This window comes from Argiope bruennichi, chromosome 3 (assembly GCF_947563725.1).
Source record: "Argiope bruennichi chromosome 3, qqArgBrue1.1, whole genome shotgun sequence".
NCBI lineage: Eukaryota > Metazoa > Arthropoda > Arachnida > Araneae > Araneidae > Argiope > Argiope bruennichi.
In genome coordinates this window covers 120,226,016-120,247,380 of record NC_079153.1, presented here as the reverse complement: position 1 = coordinate 120,247,380, position 21,365 = coordinate 120,226,016, and the positions used below count along the sequence as shown (strand labels likewise).

The window sequence follows — 21,365 nt, the reverse complement described above, 5'->3', positions numbered from 1 at the left end:
TAATAAATAATTGTTAGTTTGGTTTAAAAAACATCACACACATGGTCTTTATTATTTAACAAATAATATTAACTAGGGAGGGTTTTTTTTAAGCGAATCCAGTTATGCGAATACTAAAATTTCACACTAAACGCTTAATAGTTGCACATTTTAAACTTTTCTCTGCTGATTTTTTTAAAAAATTCGTTAATTTTTAATTTATTTCATTCTCTGTAATTAGATAACGAATCCCCTCTCCCACACTGCTATTTAGATTTAGAAACGAACTTGGCAAGCAATTAAGTTCAGTGAATTTCATTTAAAATATGAAACATCTTCATTCTTGAAATTCTAAAGAATTGGTATCTTTAAATAGATGCGAATTATACCTCCACGCACAATGTGTATAACATGTTAATACTTACATTATAAATCTATACTTATATAAAGCTCAATGTGTGTGTGTGTGTTGGCGCTCTACAGGCCAGGCCATTTGACCTACAGCTACCAAATTTGGTACATGCATACCTTAGAGGTCGGGAATGGGCACCTGGGTTCCCTTTTTTTTGAATTTTTAATTAGAATTTTAATTATTAATTAAAAACTAACTTTCCCGCCGAAAAATCTTCCATTTTCCCCACCGCCAAATGAGTAAGGCTTCAGTTTTTTATTTCCCAACAGTAATGAGGCTAGGGTTAACATTTTTCGGCCGATTATTTCAAACAATTCTGTTTATTTTCTTAATGTTTTATGCATTTAAAATTAAACACTGTTAATTAATCGATCTTTCAGATTCATTCTGAAGTACTTTTGAATTAAAATAACACAGAATAAAGTAAATTAAAAATGTCTAATCTGCATAGCATTATCCCAACTGGCACAGAAAAATTCACGCATTTGCGTTACCGTAACTGGCGTTGAAAATTCACGCATGCGCACTGTGTTCTGATTGTTGACAATATTATCAACGGATGATTTTTGATTTAAATTATTTTTAAGTTAGTTGTATGCTTTTGTAATTAAATTGTATTTGTGTTAGTTATATATTTTTTGTATATTCTTATAGTTTTAAGTACATCGTTTTTTAAGTAGTTTTTTTAAACCTGTTTTCGACCGATTATTTTAAACAATTGATTTTATTTTCTTAGTGTTTGATGCATTTAAAATTAAACATTGTTAATGAATCGATCTGTTCATGATGAATCTGAGAAAATTTTGTTGACAAATTCTTGAGATTTAACATAAATTACGAAAGATATTCTTTAGTGCCCATAAAGTTTAAACGCTCAGTGACTCTGTTATCAGTAATCATATTATAAAAAAAATGCATGTTTCAGTAAAAAATATTATTATATTAATTGCAGATTAATTCTTTCCACTTTAATTTAAAGCATAAATTCTACGGGTGCTAACAGAAAATTAGAGAGATACATATTACGTTATGACTGAAGGCCATTATAATATTATGAGTGAATTATATGATCATCAAAATTTGAAGTTTAAAAATATTTTGTTGAAGAATCTATTAAAGTAGGAATTGCGTAAAATATTTAATTATTAAAATTTTAACGAACATTAAGATTGGCGAACCGGCTGGTCGCCAAAGGCGGCTAGTTATAAATAACTTCAGGAAATTTTAGAACTCTCATCTTATGATAGTAACACGAACTATTCATTTTTTGTAAAAGAAAATGTTTGGGAACCTTGAACTTTTTCTGTTGAAAAAGCATTTTTTGTTTCCCATATACAAAGTTTAGAGAAAATATTATAATCGTCAAAAATTGCAGCTCTTGATTTTAACAAATCTCTACTTTTAGACTTTCCCGAGGGATTATATCTGCCTGTGACAAAGATAACTGAAGAACTATTTAAGATAGACTGATGAAATATGATATTTGGTCTTCACACCATGTTTGTAGATTGCTGTCAAATTTTGAGTTAAATCCATTCTGAGAAAGTCTGCCTGCCTGAAATTAAATTAACACGACAATTACAAAACGAAACACGCTATAGTGATAAAATTTGATGTACAGATTTAGCATCTAAACTATAGATACTCGACAAATTAGAAACTAAATCCGTCTAAGGGGTGATTTTCTGTTGGTCTGTATGAATATAAATGACATAACTCAAAAAGGCAATGATTTAAATACATAAAATTTGATAATTAATTATGTGACTAAAATTATGTATCGGATTTTTTTTTCAACCGGTTGGAAACTACTCATCTAAATTTGAGTATCTATTGCTAAATGCAAGGGATCAATCACCAAAGAAAACATGATAGGTTCAACAGAAATGCTAAAATTCACTATTTCATAACTATTATTAGCTAAGCCATGCAAGGCATTCGAGGCCTTACCCAAGGTCCACAATTTTATACAGGAGAAGAGTGATAACACCTTTGTTAGAGAATATATAAGAAATTTTTGGAGAAACTACTCCAGCTGGTTGAATTTTCATCAGTATCACATATTTTGAAAACATATAGAAAGGCTGATAAAAATCGTATATTTATAAAAAAAAAGTTAAATATTCTTGAACACTTCCATATACTTTTTAATCATTCCATGGCAGTATTTTATGCTTTTTAATGCGTTTAACGCTTATAGATAAACATCTATAGTTTTGACTTCTCTGAGCATTTCCAATTTTAAATAAAAAAAAAAAAGCACGCTTTTCTCCAGAAATATTTAACAATTACAAGGCTTAAGTAAATGAGTAAATGAAACAATTACCAATGCAGTGATCAAGGACGGGAAATATTTTGGTGACTTAGTATTTAAGAAAGAAAAGTTGAGAAATGAAACATATTTGTCTGAATTAGATATGCTATGTTCAATAATCTCATCATGTTTAGATCGTTATTAAAATTAATACTATATTTCCGATCGATTTTCCAAAAAGAAGCAGCGTCGAAATTAAAGAAACTGTTCATAAATTTAAAGAATATTATTCAGAGGATATTAAATAAGATGTTTGGTGACGAGATGATACGTTTTAAATACTACTTTCCCAACTTTTCAAAACGAATAAAGAAAAAATGGTTTTCGCAATGAATTCTTAGAAACTGATATATGATAATATATCAATTTGTTATTTATTTTTCCGAATGTAATGATAGAGGCGAAAATGTACAAATGCCTTATGGACGTAAATGCAAGTAGTGCAGGAAGGTTTTCGAAATTGAAAAATTGTTATAGATGTCAACAAATCAAAAACACTTCGCATGGCTATTACAGATAATGAACTAAAAAATTGATTTCCAAGATATTTTAAGAGAATTTGTACTGAAAAAATATTGCAAAATGAAATTGTGCGTAATGCAATGTAAATTGAAATATAAAATACGAATTGTTTTATAAATTAATGCTGTTCTTTTTTAATTTTAAAATGTCTAATCTTTTAATTAAAAATGTGTTTAAAAAGTTTTGACATCGTTTTATTTAAAATTAAATATTTTTAATTCGGTTTGCTGTATTTTTTTTTTTTTTACTAAAAAACTTTTATTGAAAAATAATTAAGTAAACCAGTAATTTTAAATAATTAATTTGGTTTGGTTTAGTTTCATTGCACAAGGGACAAATTTGAACATTCTGCGCCAAACATTTGTTTAAATAATTAAAGGCTAAAAATTAATAAATAATTAATAAAATAATTAAAGGCTGTTTAAATAATTAAAGGTTAAATAATTAGGCTAAAATCACTAAATAATACTGAGCTTTATGATCATTATTTTCAATATAATATTAAGATAGAAAAGGCAAATTTTCTTGAATTCCCTAACTGATTAGATTAACACACCATTTTGAAGCTCTTTGCAGGCTGTTGGAGAAGATTTAATAATTTTTAACGGTAGCCAAATGGAATGACACTGCAAATACTCTCCTAACTTCCTCATCATAATTATGGAATGACATTTGATCCCGATGCAATTAGTGTAAATCTGGTTAACCTTACATGGGAGATATATGAAAGAAACTTCTGTTGGCCCAGTTGATCACAAACTTACTTTAATAAGACAATAAAATCACAGTTGCTTTATTGATGTTAATTTCTTGAAAGTACTGAAACACAAATAACTGAATTTTAAAATGGAAAATTAGGGCACTATCTGTTTTTTTTTTAAAGGCAAGGTGCTTCCATTTTTGATCATTCTACAACCAATTCTTTTCAACCGAGTGATTACCATTACAATGCAAATGTATAATCAATTTTTCAATACTTTTTAAACTTTTGTGATGTAAGTTTTAGGAAAAGAAAGTTAGTTAAAATTTAAGCTAATTAGGAGAATCTAATTGCAATTCTCCAAGCCCAACAGTTTGCAAGTATTCAATAGCAAAAGTGACAATTCAATATTTTTACCAACATAATCTGAAAACTCAACAGAAACGTATTTAGTTATTTATTTAGCACCATGATTAACAGCCACTTTAAAAATTGTACATCATTATTTTTTTCTCTCTTAAAAAATAGATTAAACTGGGAAAAAAAAAAGGCATAACTTAATAATAGCAAAATTAGAAGACACAGTAAGTAAAAATACAAAATATGTATAGTAAAAGAGATGAAAATGAAGTAAATCTATCAGTGTCAAGATTTTTCTTGGAATTCTATTTGCAACTCTTTTTATTAATTTTATTAAATTTATTTATTTAATTAAATGCTTTTATTCAATTGTCAAAGTTTATCATTATCAATTATTTGAAATACACTAGTTTCACAATATTAACTTCTTAAATTTATAATTAATAAGTCGATTCTTTGTAATTTGCTTTATTTGAAGTGTCCAGGATATTTCAAGATAGTATCTTTCCAATCATATTACAAAGCTGCTTATTAACAAATGGTTATTTAAAAATTTAGCTTCAACGTTCATTATCAACATATTGCATTCATTTGTACTCACAATTCAGAATCATTAATATCTATCGCTCTTTCTTTTATGCTTAAACTATCTTAAATTGAAAAGCAAGAGTTGGTGCCACATTTAGGGAGACCTTACTTTACATAAACAGAATGGTAGAAATATAAATTTAATAAACACTCAGTTAGTAGATTACTTTTATTTATTCACATAGATATTTCTTTTATTCACAATGCTACAGAACAGAATTTAAATAAAGTGAAAACAAAAGGCAAAAGAAGAAGAAAATTTAGCGATCATGAGAATCAACCATTTCAAGGACATCTTCTAGGAAGCTTTGTGGGTCTGGAATATCATGAAGAAGATCTAGAAAGAGAAGAAAACATTGAATAATTATTGTTTTGGATTTGCATAAAGTGGAATCTTAATGATTTGAACACAAAAGTTCTGTGATTCCATAAAGGAACTGAAACAGTAAGAAGTTCAAAATTCTGGTTGCTATGCTCCAAGAAATCAATACGAAAAATTGGTCCAGAAAGCGTGTTAATATTAAGATATTTCTCAGATGTAATTTGTCTCTAACAATAAAATCAGTTAATTTCTAACACTTCCCTTTCAAATCCAAATATAAAATAAAAATATAACTGATCATTAAAAAAATAACTTCAATTAATTTGGAAGAATGTTTTATCTGGAACCCTTGATTGCAAAAGACAATAGTTTTTAAAAATGGCATGCACAAACCTTTAGGATAATTTAAGGTATTCTTAGGAAGTATGAAAAAAATGTAATATTAAACAATATGAATTTAAATTGTTTATCAGAATTTCCCCCAATTTACAATATTTTTATGCAATTCTTTTTTATACTAATTGATACACACAATAAAACATCCCTGTAAATTTTTTTACTAATCATACCGTACTATTCTAAGAATTTGCTTTATATAAGAATTATAAAAAGCTTTAAATAATAAAGAAAAGTGCAGTTTGCAATATGATGCAGAAATTCTACTGACCATTAAGGTAACAGCTTTGTATTTGGTTGAGCTCCAATAACAGAAAGAATTTCATTTATACAAGGTTTAGAGGGTTGAAATGATTAGGAGAAGAAAATTTTAACAAAGTTGTATTAGTCAAGATTTTTATAAACATAATTATTTATTACAAAAATTAAGATATATTATGCAGCCCAATTTAATCATACTATTGTTTCATTTTAAAACAAAAAGATATTTTGGTAATATATTTGTAATTTTGAACTATAGTTAACAGATAAGTGCAATACATGAATTAATATCCCTACCATAACAATCAACAAGTAGAAATTTGATCTATAACAAATTAAACAGGCCCATATACATGCCAGATTTTCTATTTTATTAAGTCTTGAAACTGCAATACACTGAGAAAAAAGTCAACATTCTATCATCAGCTCATAGAGACTAACATATAATGAATAATAATAATAATCTATACAAAAAATAAAGATGAATGTGTGCAAATGTTGGTGGCTAATACAGGCTAGTTTATCTGAGCTATAGCTACTAAAATTGACACAATTATATCTTGGAGGATGGGAAAGAGCATCTCATATTTTTTTGAAATTGTAATTAGAAGTTTAATTATTTAAATATAAATTTGAATTTTGACATTTTCTCACAATAACTTTCAAAAATTTTATTGACAAAAATAAATTTTACACCATTTTAAAATTAAAAATTCTTTTTAATGATACCAATTTAATTTGCGAGCACATTTTTGCTAAATTTTGATAATTCTTCCTAATTTTCAACAATAAGTTACATTGTTGTCATGAAATTCAAATAAATTGCAGTTGTTCATTAAATATTTAATTACATGCTTTTCTTCCATCATTGAAAAGATTCCAATTAATATATGCGAAGTCTACAAGAAAAAAAAAATGCAATTACAATATTGCAAAATTTAGAAGACAGGTGAATTGGCTATTTACGTTTTCAATAGTATAATGATGTTATGGAACTGCCTCAATTAGAAAGGTTCATGTATACAATAAATAGAACTTAGGTAAGACAAAATAATACAGCTTTAATGTTGGGCAGTGTGACATAATAAAGGACCTGAACCATGAGTTAGAATGAGTTCAATTTAGCTGAAAATAAAAAAAAATCTAATATTTCTGACAGACCAGCTGGTTGCCTGAGGCTACTAGTAAATAAATAAAATCTTGGCATATTTACCTAGAACATCACAGAATTCAGCAAAGGATTGTACAGGCATTAAATCATCTTCAAAGAAACGTAGAAGGTTATCACCAGCTTCCAATAAGGCCTGATCATTTTGTCGAACATAATCAGCTAATACAACAGCCCATTCTTCATTTTCAGTCACAGTAACTTTCTGTTACATCAAAAAAAATAATAAGACATAATGAAAGACATATTTAATACCAAAACCTCAGTAAAATATTAAAAACATACTTGATAACATATGCAAAACTTATGTTTGTTTTTTCAAGCCATAAATAATAAAGGTTTTAGATTGAAACGTTAATTGAAACAGACATAGCAATTACTGAACTACTTTCCAACTTATTCACCACAAGAACAGACAATATTACCATAGTTAGGGTCAATTTTCATATTTTGTATTGCATGAATTTGATGTTTCAAACAGAAACAGTATATGATGAGCATGCATTTCAATGTCTGTTTTTACAATATGCAATTGATACATAATTTCCAGCATAAATGCTTTGTTAATTTACAAGAAAGCATCAAGATCTTTAAAGGAAAACTGTTGTATGCTCCATAATTTTCTGACTAGCTAATCTTACAGAGTTTTTACTAATATAAGCTGGCCCTCAGCTGAGATAATCAAATATTAACATAAGCAATTCTTGGAAATAGTATGTTCACGATAATAGACAAAAATACATAATAAGGAACTTGTTAGAAAATTGTTATAATAACACTCTTTTTTACCATCTTTTTCTTTAACCGCTTAACTGTTTTGCCCGAGTGCCATACATGCATTGATTTATCGAATTTTGATAGTTGTAAGCAAAAAATAAATCATTCATAATGATTAAAATTCAATATTAAAATTACTTTGAATACATAGATAAGTCAAGTATTCAATGGATTTCCATTTTAATTAAAATAAGAAAATATTCCCAAAATAGGTGTCATCTTATTAGATAGCAAAGAAAATACAACAATTAAGTGGTTAAGCTACTTGCAACAGAGGTTGGCAGTACCCCTTTTTCTGGAAGTAGAATTTTTCAGGCAAAAACCAAGACATTGACTTTGTTTTCTCTCCCCATAACAGTGGATGCATATTTAGCTTTTTTTTCAAAGGCTCAATTAAGAATAAGCACTTTTTAATTGTCTTGTGTATGAAAAAGTAAAATTTAATGAGCTTTCTTAGATTTCCAAAGATGATGGGAATTCTGATATACATTTTGTTATAAGTACCGATTGGTTTTATAATAGTTTTAAAAAATTAATATATGCACATCTTTTTTTAAAAAAGAAGTTCTTAAATCAACAGAAAAAGTAAATGCTTGAATGAAACAAAAGATAAATACCTTAAACATTTTTTTGTAGAGTCCATCTATCAAACCAAAAAACAGCAAGTAAAATTTATAAACACTAAAGTCTTTAATGGCAGTATCATTTAAGTTTGTAGATCCTTGAGGGCTGACATGTCTAGTTTGAGCAAGAATCAGAGTTCTAATTAGAAAATTAACTTTCAGCTTCTGCCACTTAGATGGAGGAAACACAATTACACACATTGTCATCCAGTACAAAGGCCCTTCCAACTGTAAGAAACATCAATCACATTTATTATGCAACAAACTAACTTTAATTTAACAAACTAATGTCAATGAAATATAATACAACCAATTCAATAAGTACTTCCTGGTACTTACTTCATAGCAATTCTCCACCCATTTACTTTTCTGCATTTCAAGGAAGTTAATTATGTTCTTTTCTTCACTGTTTACAAAACGTGTGCTGCAAAATTGTTTATAAATATTAATGTTCACAGACTAAATAACTGATCAATTTCAAAGTAAGAATAAAATCATGAAAGTATTCAGTAACCATGGTGCAGTTTTATATAAATAAAGATTTTTAGAGGCTAATATAATACTTACGTATTAATAACATAAAGTGTCATATGTACTAGATAGGGAATAAGATGCATATTGCTCTGAGGTCCACCACCTCCACTATCTTCACTGAATGATTTTTCAAAAGCAAACTTTTGCAAAAGAAGTTTTAAATCATGAACAGTTGATGAATACCCAACATCTCTATGACCAGTACATTCTTGAAGATATGTATTATGCCTACAAAAAGAAATTTATTGTTAGGTTTAAAAATAAATCAGTTGTGGTTTAATCATTTTAGCCAGCCTCCCCACCCACCCAAAAAAGTTATTCAAAAGTAAACAGATAATTCTGTTTTACCTTTTTTTAGATATTAAAAACTGAAAAAAAAAAAAAAAAAACATATATAATTGCACAATACAACATCGCCTCCCTCTAAGTAATATTAGCTTAATAAGCAAGCAAATTTATATAGGAAATAAACCACTTTCAAAGTAGAATTATTTATTGCTTAGTTCAGATGTTAAAATTTTAAATATTCCATAATGGGAATAATGTTAGCTTTCAGTATACCTTTTATATTTCAAAATACCTATTTTTAAATACCTTTTCATTTACAGTGAATATAACAATGAAAGAGGAAAGTAAGAATAAAATATTCTCAAAACAGAAAATTTTTTTGATATTAACTTAAATCTTGAAAAAAATATATATATATATATATAAAGCTAAAAATGAGTTTTTTTTAGTGTATTTTCCAGAATGCTCCAATTTAAATTTTTAAGCTATAATTTCTACAACTAAATGTTTTCCCCACAATTTCCTCCATGCAGTTAGTCCCTACAAAATGTTATTCAACACAGAAATGTTTGGTATATAAATTTTGTAAATGTTTTAAATCTGTATTTTAAGAGTAAAATGCAACCTATTACTGGAGAATATTCAAGTTATCAACTATAAAAGAGCCTTTAGTTATCTGCAAACATTATTAGAGAAATAAGAATAAAGTGTTCTTTGTAACAAAAATTATGCATAATAATAGAAGTCATATTTACATTAGTGGAAATAGTTCTAAATATGTACAACTAAATCAAAAGCTTTGAAACTGAACATAGAAAATACGCTAAATGAAGGAGGAAAAAAATCAGCTTTTGCACAAAAATTCCATTTTCATTTCAATGAAGGATAATACACCAGACACAAATAGGATAATTTCATTTGCTTTATTTTATAGCTATAAAGGCAAAAACTAATTTTATTATTTGAAAATATTGATCATGCAAGGAGTTAAGAATGTTCTGAATTTGTTCAAACTTAACAAAATATTGTATCAGTTCGTTCGTAAAGCGGTATCCAAACTACTTTAAATACAGTACCCGATTATCCGCGTCTGCCACACTAAGTTTTTTTTTTTTTGCTTCCAAGCAAAGAGAAAATGCTTCCAAAGCAAGAAGCAAACACAAATGACTGATTTCTTCAAAAAGGTGTAGTTTTACAGTTATACTTTTGTAATTACATAATACATTACAGTATTAAAACAGTACATATGTATTAACTTTTCTGTGTATCCTTGACGCCTCTCGTAAGTACAAAGCACTTTTCTGTTTTCATTAACAAAATGCATTTTAGGTTAGTTTTGAGTGATATACTAAAATATTAAGCGTTAGTTAAACATTTCCTGCAGTTTTTTTTTTACATTTTATTGTACATAAAACGATTTTTCCAAGTTGGAATGATTGTTTTCTCTTTTGCTATATCCGTTTTTAGCTTTTTTTCGGATTATCCACGATTTTTGTTATCCGCAACGGCCGCACCACCCAATCCCGCAGATAATTGGGAGTGTACTGTACTTTTAGAGCGCTATCATATGATTTTAAAAACATGATAATATTCTGTCTTCTTCCTATTCATTTTGTAAAATTATCACAAATGAATACTTTTTTCTTTCAGCTAGCAATCCAACTAACAAATAAATTCCCTTTATTATCTATCAACTCTGAATCAGCATTGTCTTAACTGAAAACAATTTAACTCTCCTACTATATGATATTCAATTTTGGAGTAGATTTCCCCAAAAAATAGAAATTTACTTTTTCTCATCAATTTTGAGAAATATACCATTTTTTATTTGAAATTTAAATTTTTTTAAACAGAAACATACACTATGCAGTGCATCACTAAAACAATGAGCCTCTCTATATTAAAGGAATTTGAATTTCCATGGCACTTTTCAAAAATATTATGTCTTGAGGAATTTTATGGATAAAATCAATATTCTACACCTCAATATAAAATATTTTTATTTTGGTTGTTATTAGTTGTTGCCAATATCTTTGAAAAAAGCTATTAGCGACTAGCTTTATTCTGACCAAAAACAACAAATCTGTCTGCTTTTCTTTTTAAAACAATTTCTCACATGAACCATATTGTAGCTTCTTTTTTATTTTCTGTACTTCATAGGCATTCTTTGTTTGTAGGTCTTCCACTTCTTTAATCTACTCACATCAAGTAATATCATCAAATATTTGTTCACTTAAATGGCACTTCTATTTTTGAACACTTTAAGCATTTTTTTAAACATATTTTTTGTTTTCTGTGCAGCAAATTATGACAGAAATTAATACATTAATATCAATAGTTAAAAATTTTAAAATTCTGTAATTTCTAGAATTTTAGCATTATAGATCTCTTTATTACTTTGAGTTTTTTAAGTGTCTTTTTTATACTAAAAAAGAACAAAAAACAAGAATTTTAAAATTCCTTAATTTAAAAGTTTTTATAAATTCATTCATCAACAAATAAAGAATAAAAGATTTTTTACACATTAAAAGCATAATAACTGTTATTTCTATGTAACCTTAGTCATAAAATAATGATGAAAAATTACATTTTAATACGCAAGACTTTTAGAATGTTTTAATGGCAATAATAAGGTACTGGAAGTTACTAAAAGAAAACTACCAGATTGAAATTCAGAATCACACCAATGTGTATATATAACTAACTGGTTCTTATTCTTTCCTATTTCATTATTTATCATTACTGTTCAATGTTTAGAATATTTATTATCTCAGAAATTAATGCAATAGATGTTCCAAATTTGATGAATATATTTAAAAATTCATTACAATAATAAATAATAATAACGGATATATACTAAAAATAATGAATTGTGTAAAAAGAAAACAGAAATAAACTCTAATTTTATAGTTTCAAATTCATAGTGTTTTAGAATAAAATTTATTGAAAGCAACATTTAAGTAAGCAGAAGATAAATCTAATAAAATAAAAAATCTAAATGTTGAGAATTTAATTTCATTAGATGATATTTTTTTGTTCTTTCTATGATCCAAGGTAAAAATTTTCACATATATATTTCTTATGATGATATTCTGATCATGAAAAGTGCATGTTTTTTTTTTTATTTCGCTCACAAGAACTTATGAAAAAAAAAAAAAAAAAAAAAAAAAACAGTGAAATTTACCTAGCAAGACAACTTGCAAAAGCTGACTCTGGAACTTGAGGTCCCCACAATGGCAAAAGACCATTGCATTTAGTATTTGCATTTTGGAGTGCTGCACTTTCCCATTCATCACGTCCCCGGGCATGTCTGCAAATATTTAATAATAAGGAAGAAAAATAGATATAAGTGAAATGGAATACAGAAAATCTCAAATTAAGATACTTAAATATTTAAATTATTGTGGCAAAAGAAGTTGGAACACAAGTAATTATTTTTTATTATGCATTTATAAAATTATATTTTAAAAAAGGAACACATAATCCCCTGTCCATAAATGGAGGAAACTGATTATGAGAAAGCAAAACTAATTTTTCTAAAGCAATAGATTATTTTATAATAAAATTTTGGAAAAAAAAAAAATACTGAATATTGATATATTTAGCTAATTCAAAATAATATAACATTTTAATGCTTCTTTTCAAAACAATTTCAAATTAACTTCAGTACTATTCAAAAGTGAGCCAAGAAACTTGGCACACTTTTATCATCTTCTTAAACATTTTATTAAATACAAGAACAATCAAAATCAATATTAATATAGACGAATTATGACAAAAAAAAAAGGGGGCAATGATGTTTAAGACAAAGTAAGCCCTTCCTGGAAAAATTTATTCACAAAATGTTTGTTTCATACATAAAGAGATTAATATTATGAATCAATTATGGTATTTCTGACAACAATATAAAATATTACGTCAATCATTCATCACTTAAGACCAATAGTACATCAAATTTACTCATTATTAAAAAAAAAAAAAAAAGCACTTACATAAAATATCAAAACCTTATAATTAGAACTGAAGTCAAAATATTACATTGGGAAACCTTTTCATTTATATATGTAAAAAATATAAGCTTTTAAAGTAACAAAAAATTTTGAAAATTACCTTACAGCAGCCATATGGCAGTCAACATGCACTACATTGAAATGTGTTACAGTACTATAACCAGGAGTCTTTCTGGCTCGGTTCTCAAAATCTTCAGCATTACATCTTTTTGTAAAGGTATATATACCCAATACTTTAGTAGGTTGAAATTTGTATCCTTCACGGCAAATAATGCAGACTAAACCAGACTCCTCTCCTAATTCTTCCACATTTTTCAGAAGAGAACTTTTGGCAGTCACCTATAAAAATAATGTAGATGAATTATTATAAAAATGGAGCTAAAAATATATTATTACTAATAAATAAATAAATGCAATTTAATTTACCTGTCCTTTTTCATTAGTACTCATGCCTAAAGCACCGAGTTGTTTCTCTCTCATTGCCATGGCAAGTCTTTTCTTTTCATCTTTGGTTTGTTTACGGACTTCTTCTATTTTTTGTGCAACACTTGGATTTTTCTTGATAGCTTCCATGAGATTTTCAGCAAGGGATCCAACTCTTTCATCACTTGATACTTGTTCTAACCTGAGATTTGGAGGGAGGGGGAAAGGAAAAAAAAAAAAGTGTTTCATTATATGGGTAACAATTTCTTTGGCAGCATTTCCCAAAAATATGTTTGTATATCACTTATTCCGAGAAGTTAAACAGGAAAACAATTCATAAATCTTTAACTCACTGAAATGGATGCACCAGCCACTTAATGAGTTTAACTGTTCATTACATATTTAATCAGCAGTTCTTTCTAGCAGAAATATTTTTAGATTTAAAATTCTTTAGTTAATTATAGTATTTAAAATGGCTAATAGAACGGAATATCCATTGTTTACACAATAATCTATACTTATATAAAGCTCAATGTGTGTGTGTGTTGGCGCACTACAGGCCAGACCGTTTGACCTACAGCTACCAAATTTGGTACACGTATACCTTGGAGGTCGGGAATGTGCCCCTGGGGTCCCTTTTTTGAATTTTTAATTAGAATTTTAATTATTAATTAAAAACTAACTTTCCCACCAAAATTTTTTTTTTAAATTTTCTCCACTGCCAAATGAGTAAGGCTTCAGTTTTTTTCCCATGCTAAAAAGGCTAGGCTTAAGATTTTTCGGCCGATTATTTCAAACAATTCTGTTTATTTTCTTAATGTTTGATGCATTTAAAATTAAACATTGTTAATTAATCGATCTTTCAGATTCATTCTGAAGTATTTTTGAATTCAAAATAAAACAGAATAAAGGAAATTAAAAATTTCTAATCTGCATAGCGTTACCTCAACTGGACCAAACCCCAACAAAAAAAATTCACACATTTGCGTTACCATAACTGGCGTTGAAAATTAACGCATGCACATTGTGTTTTGATTGCAGACTTGATTTAAATAATTTTTGGTTAGTTGCATGCTTTTGTAATTAAATTGTATTTATGTTTTATTTTTTTTTTGTATATGCTTATAGTTTTAAGTACATCGTTTTTTAAGTAGTTTTTTTTAAACCTGTTTTCGACCGATTATTTTAAACGATTCGTTTTATTTTCTTAGTGTTTGATGCATTTAAAATCAAACATTGTTAATTAATCGATCTGCTCATGATGAATCTGAGTAAATTTTGTTGACAAATTCTTGAAATATTACATAAATTAAGAAAGATATTCTTTAGTGTCCATAAAATTTAAATGCTCAGTGACTGTTTTCAGTAATCATATTACAAAAAATACTTTGTTTCAGTAAAAAATATTATTATATTAATTTCAGATTAATCCTTTCCACTTTAATTTAAAGTATAAATTCTATGGGAGCTAACAGAAAATTAGAGAGATACATATTACGTTATGATTGAAGGCCTTTATACTATTATGAGTGAATTATATAACTATCAAAATTTGAAGTTTTAAAATACTATGATGAAGAATATATTAAAGTAGGAATTGCGTGAAATATTTAATTATTAAAATTTAAACGAACATTAAGATTGGCGAACCAACTGGTCGCCAGAGGCGGCTAGTATTCAATAATCTAAGTGAACAAGCTGATTGCTAAAGGTGGCTAGTTTCTTTCAGTTCTCTATTAAATTACATATCAAGAATTAACACAATAAGTTAGATGGCTTTTAAAATATATTATATACATCAAAGAATTATCTGCACTAATACAATTTCCACGGTAAGAGCTTGATGTCACATTAAAAGGCATAAAATCAATATTTCAAATAATAATTGGATTTTTGTTAGATAGTTAAAAAAAATAAAAAAACCTACTGAAGGTAAATTGTTTAATCTGTACAAACCTGTGGATGATAGGTATACATTCTGCACTAACACTGTGCTGCGTTGTTTCATGATTTTGACTTAAGCCAGTCAGGAGCTTCAGAACATACTTGAGAGCAGGTTTTGATGTGAATTCTCTCCATTCGTCAGATGCTCCAAGAAGAGCACTCCTGCAAAACATAAAATCCTTAATATATGTTGGTATTATACCCTTAATATCCACTGGTATATTTTTTGTTACAATTTTCTCACAACAATATGTATAGCAAAGCATAATATTCCTGCAAAACATAAAATCCTTAATATATGTTGGTATTATATCCATAATATCCACTGACATATTTTTTGTTACAATTTTCTTACAACAATATGTATAGCAAAGCATAGTAAATATAATACAATATATATGTAATGGGGACTAAAATTTTAATTTTAATCTTACATCTTAAAAAGAATTTAACTACTTTTGTACATTTTAACATAAAACTTTCAATGGCTTCATGTAAATCTGAATATAATAATATGTTCTGAATATAATTAATACTTTGTATACTTATTTTCTAAAAAAATTTGTCATATTCATACTTGATTGGAGGAGCATGAGCTGTGAGGTATTCCAAAGCATCTTGCACCACATGTTTTTCTACTAGCAAGTCTTTTAGTTGATTACCATTAACATTACATTCAATTCCAGCAGTGAGCATACAGAAACACTCTAACTGTAAGTCATCATCAGTTGTGTGTTCATAATCAAACTCATTGAAATTTAAATAGGGTTTGAAATGATCTATCAAGGATTCCATCTTTTCCTGTAAAATGGTAAGTTTTTATGAGTTTTATAATAAGCAATAATTTTAATTAAATATGATGTTGAAAACCAATAATATTTAAAATAAATCATACATATACAAAATATTTAAATCAAATATTAAGAAAACATTAATAAATATTACTTAACAATACTGAAAATTAAATGGAAATATATTCATGTGGATTGCCAGAAAACTGTTCAATACAACCTCAGTCATAAAACATTTGAAAAAAAAAAACAATGACAATTTCAATTATTAAAAATAATTCACAAATTATAGTAAGAGTAAAATAATTTTATTCAAAAAGTTGTACATATAAGAATTTTATTATAATATATCATAGGATCACTGAAATGTCAAAACTCAACAGGATAGAATTAAAATACTTCACATAAAAATACAAAATGTTTTATAAGAGAATTGTACAATATCAAGGTATCTTTGCTGCTCTGATTGATCAAAAGAATTTTCAAAGATTCTCATGACATTCAAGGACTTCTTTAGGAATACAAAATTGCATATTTTAGATATTAAATGGCACGATAATTTAAATGTCTTAACTTTCAAATGCACCATTATTTTCTAGCCTATTAGTTCCAAATGTTTAAAAGAAGAGCAGGGCACTGGTATGCTTATGGATACCAGTTTAGACATCACCATCTTAAAAGTTCAAAATGGGTTTTGAGATTACAAAGCACGTATTCTTGCCGTAGGTCACCACATGGCTACTAGTTCACAAAAATTATTACTACATATTTGCTTCACAAATACAATCTCACTTTAGCAGAATCAAAATTTATTAAAAAATGTTAACAGACTGAAGCATTCTCAAATCAACACCCTTTTTTAATTGGCAGAATTCTCAAGGCAAAACTTACTCAGAAACTGGAGGTCTCTTCTGTTCCAAAAACAATGTATATTTCACGGACTAAATAAAATCAAGTTTAACTCTGGGATCCGAGTCTAGTAAAATGAATTTCAAAGTTTTCAAAGATTATGGATGCACTGAAGTCTAAAATTTATTTACAAAATACTTATAAGAATATTTTACAAAATATCTTCCCAGCAATTGAATGTAATTATCTTTGTGAAATCTAGCAAATTTAAAACAATTAAGTCAATTTTCATTTAGAAATACGTTTAACTTCGATTCTCTAAACTTTCAAGAAATTTTTAATAAAGAAGGTGATATTTTTCCTTCTTTTCAATATGAATTTTATGTAATACCTGTGCATACAGAACTCTTCAACTGTCTTTAATATGCACATAATTTTACAAATACAATTTAATATTAATACTAATGAGCTATTAAAAGCTTTAAATATATTTAATAAAAATGTTATTTCATTAAAAAATAAAATACAAACCTGAGATCCATATGTCAAAAATGGTACAACTCTCATAAGAAGTGGCAGCAGACTAGAGAAGTTTTTCATAGGCACACTACTTACAGATGACAATAAAAATGTAATGTCTTCTTTTTCCCCACAACTTTTGCAGAACTCAGCATACTCAGTCTTATTTTTAGTTGCAGCTTCAACCAAGATTGTTTCCATAATTTGCAGCAACTGTTCAATAATTGTCGGGCCTCCAGCAGGCGCTTGTAAGAGTTCGGGAGATTCAGCTGATAAAGCTATCTTCAAAACTCCTAGCATGACTCTTACAGCACCCATTTCAGGATCTACCAACTTCTGACGATTGCTTTTCACCTAATAAACAATTTTTTAAATGTATGCTTAACATTTTTTAATTTGCAAAATTATTCTAAATAATAGGAATGTTCCTCTTTTAGAAATATGGCTATCTCCAAAATGGCAATATAAATTACATTTAAATTTAACCTAAAATCTGTGCATGAATGGAATGTGCTTACATGTGAATTTACAGTTTCACAGTTTACTGACAAAATAATTGAAATTTGCAAAAAACTTTCTTAGAATACTAATTTTTATTTATTAAAACAATTTAGAAGAGCTTTTCTTAAGAATATAAAAACTTAATTTTCTATCTTTTATCAATAAAGTGCACTAATATCAATCATTTAACAAATATAATTACAGAGCTACTAATATCAGAACAAGTTTTAAAAATCTACTCTAATTCTTACTTTGATACAGAAACCAAATAATTTCAATAACACAGTCAATAAAGATCTTCCACGGGATAAATCGGTGATTGTTGCCATTCTTTCAAGCATCACTTCCAATCCACCACAAGTACTCATGACATTTGCTATTTTATATACTTCTTCTGTGTCAACTTCTTCACTATCTTTAGTATCTAGATTTTCAATAAATTCTTCTGTTGCATCACCCAAGAGACCACGCATACGATAAACAATCCTCATGGCTTCAGATTCATTATTTTCTGCGCACCACACCTATAGATGGGAAAAAGAAACTTAAATCAACACAGAAATTTAGACAATTAGTGTTAAATCAATACAATTTTATAATATAAATTACAAGTTACTATGTCAAAAATATAAATGGCAAAGATTATACAACATGAAATGAATTAAATATAACAAATGATTACTTTTTTAAATACTTCCTTGACAGGCAAATCAAGATTGATGATTTTATTATTGACTAAGAGTTCCATTCCACTGTCATCTTCCAACAAAGCAACAAGCTCGCAATCTTGACAAATTTTGTTCTTGATATCCCTCATTAATGGGCCCATACCAGGCTCATTTGAACTGTAAGGATTACCAAGCATCCTTCCTTGAAGGAAATCTTCCTGCTGAGGATCTTTTTCTAATGTAATGTAAAATTCACTTGAATCACTTTCCTCCTGCAAAAAAAAATACAAATTGCTAATCCATGTAATCATGAAGAAACAGAAAGATTCTCGTCCTAGTAAAAACATTAATTATTTTTATAAAACATTATTGAATTTTTACATTTAATTCTTACAATTTAGACATTTATGCTCTTCTCAAGTTAACCAATTGAACTCACTTGCAAATTTATTCAAAATCAATTTTTATATTCTTTATTACAATTAACATCAATATAAAAATGCAAAATAATCAAAATTAAAGTGAAACAAAACAATTTATATTTATTTAACATTTGACTCCTTACACTTACAGGATAAATAACAGAACAAAGCCTTTCAAAAATAAACACAGGAGTTCGGAGATCATCCAATCCATATTTTTTAACTGTTTCAACACACACAGCCATAAAAGCCATTGTTTCGGATTCTGTTCCTAAAATCAGAGATAAATCAAATAAATTTTCCAACTTTCAATTAAAAAAAATTAAGAATAAAAACAGAGCCAAAAAATAGTTATTGAAATTTTAGTACAAGTCTTTTAGAAAAGAAATTAGCACCTGTAGTCATTTCTTCCAACAACTCTAAAAGTTTTTCTTGCGTTTCATCAATAAGTTTGGTTCTCTGAACAACAAGTTTTCGGAGAGAAAGGTAGCCATTTAGGACACAGCCAACAAGACGTGACTTGTAATGTTGACGTAAAGTACCTACTTCAATAAATGACTCCAACAATTCTGTCAGCATTTTCAATGCATAGCCTGGAGAATTTAAGAATAAAATTAAAAATTTTCATCTAAAGTATTTCAGATAACACTTGGTCAAGTTGATAATAAGCATAGAAAGATTACCTTGAGAAAGATCTGAGTTAAGAGTAGTTTCTTCCAAAAAGCTGAGATGTTCTATTTCACTGGTTATTAAATGTCCAATATGAGGCAAGAGTCCTCTTAGAGCTAGGTAATGTTTCCATGGAACAGGATTAATTAAATTTTGATAAAGGGTTAAGAATTCAGCAGCACTTTCACCAGCAGAACCTAGGTCATCTAAGTAAGCTGTCAACATGTCTAAAACTTCCCTACGACGACTTGGGATCTATTAAAACACAACAAAGTATCTTTTAAAAAATGCAGGAATGTTATTGTCAAAAATTTGTAACTATAATGCAAAATGAATTTTTAAAAAATATCATACATATAACAAGATAACAGAAGTATAAAACTTTTGCATGCATATAACGTTCATATTATATTTTATTGTATTATACAGATTTGAAACATTTAAGATTTTCACCATCAAAATGGAATAAAATACAATACCTATATTATGAATATACTACCTACCTCACACTTATTCAGAGAAACAGTATATTTTTAATGAATTCAAAGAATCACATGAATGAAATTGTATTCTTAAAAGGCTTAAAAAACAACAATAGTAAAAGTAATGAAATAAGCATTTTAAAAATGCATTTTAATTCACACATTTGAGATAAAGTGTAGATTTGTCAAATCTATTAATTAAACCCATTATGTAGAAAAAAATATTACAAATATATACAAAATTGGAAAAATTAAAATAGACATTTTAATTGATCATTATACAGAATTTATATTAAAAAATTAAGTAAGAGTCTATATCATAATCATATAGTAAGAGAATAATATTAAATTGTAAATCAAAAAATAAAAATCAGTGACTTCATATGCATTAATTAGCAATTTGAAATCATACCTGGCATAAAGCTTCAACCACATTACATGCCATATTTCTCGCAGCTTGCGAGGAAGGATTAAACATAACTCGTCGTAGCCAATTGGACTGTAGTAGTTTCAGCTCCATAACATGATGCCGCGTCTTCTCTCTCCACCTGGAACTATACTTTTCTATTAAATAAAGATTGTGAACTTCTTCCTTCTTCATTTTGGAGAAATTGGGAATGCTTTGATCAGGCACTTTGGTTGGCATTTGCTGTTTCCAAGCTTTGTAGGAATGTTTAGAATCACCTGTTAACCATCCTTTCAGATCAACACCAACTTTCATACCTCCTACAATAATATGTTCACAATTTAAATAAATGAGCTAAATATGAATAACATCAAAAGCAATATCTTATACTGCAGATTAAATACTCTGATTTAGATTAAACAGTCTTTCCATCTTTA

The 21,365-nt window shown here is 27.6% G+C and overlaps 1 protein-coding gene across 3 annotated transcripts in view; it reads right to left on the bottom strand.

Moving 5' to 3' along the window:
- Positions 1-5,030: 5,030 nt before the first annotated feature.
- LOC129963139 (E3 ubiquitin-protein ligase UBR4-like) overlaps positions 5,031-21,365 on the bottom strand; it is a 66,414-nt gene continuing 50,079 nt past the window's right edge. For all 3 annotated transcript variants that reach the window (XM_056077238.1, XM_056077240.1, XM_056077239.1), the window contains exons 53-69: positions 20,935-21,248; positions 20,055-20,295; positions 19,767-19,964; positions 19,521-19,642; positions 18,964-19,221; positions 18,533-18,805; positions 17,793-18,134; positions 16,199-16,422; positions 15,634-15,783; positions 13,681-13,879; positions 13,355-13,593; positions 12,429-12,554; positions 8,990-9,184; positions 8,762-8,846; positions 8,417-8,650; positions 7,068-7,227; positions 5,031-5,212 (exon numbers count right to left, since the gene is read on the bottom strand). In XM_056077238.1, the coding sequence (XP_055933213.1) occupies positions 5,136-5,212; positions 7,068-7,227; positions 8,417-8,650; positions 8,762-8,846; positions 8,990-9,184; positions 12,429-12,554; positions 13,355-13,593; positions 13,681-13,879; positions 15,634-15,783; positions 16,199-16,422; positions 17,793-18,134; positions 18,533-18,805; positions 18,964-19,221; positions 19,521-19,642; positions 19,767-19,964; positions 20,055-20,295; positions 20,935-21,248 (3,437 nt within the window). In that variant the 3' untranslated portion in view covers positions 5,031-5,135. The remainder of the gene's footprint in view (positions 5,213-7,067; positions 7,228-8,416; positions 8,651-8,761; positions 8,847-8,989; positions 9,185-12,428; positions 12,555-13,354; positions 13,594-13,680; positions 13,880-15,633; positions 15,784-16,198; positions 16,423-17,792; positions 18,135-18,532; positions 18,806-18,963; positions 19,222-19,520; positions 19,643-19,766; positions 19,965-20,054; positions 20,296-20,934; positions 21,249-21,365) is intronic.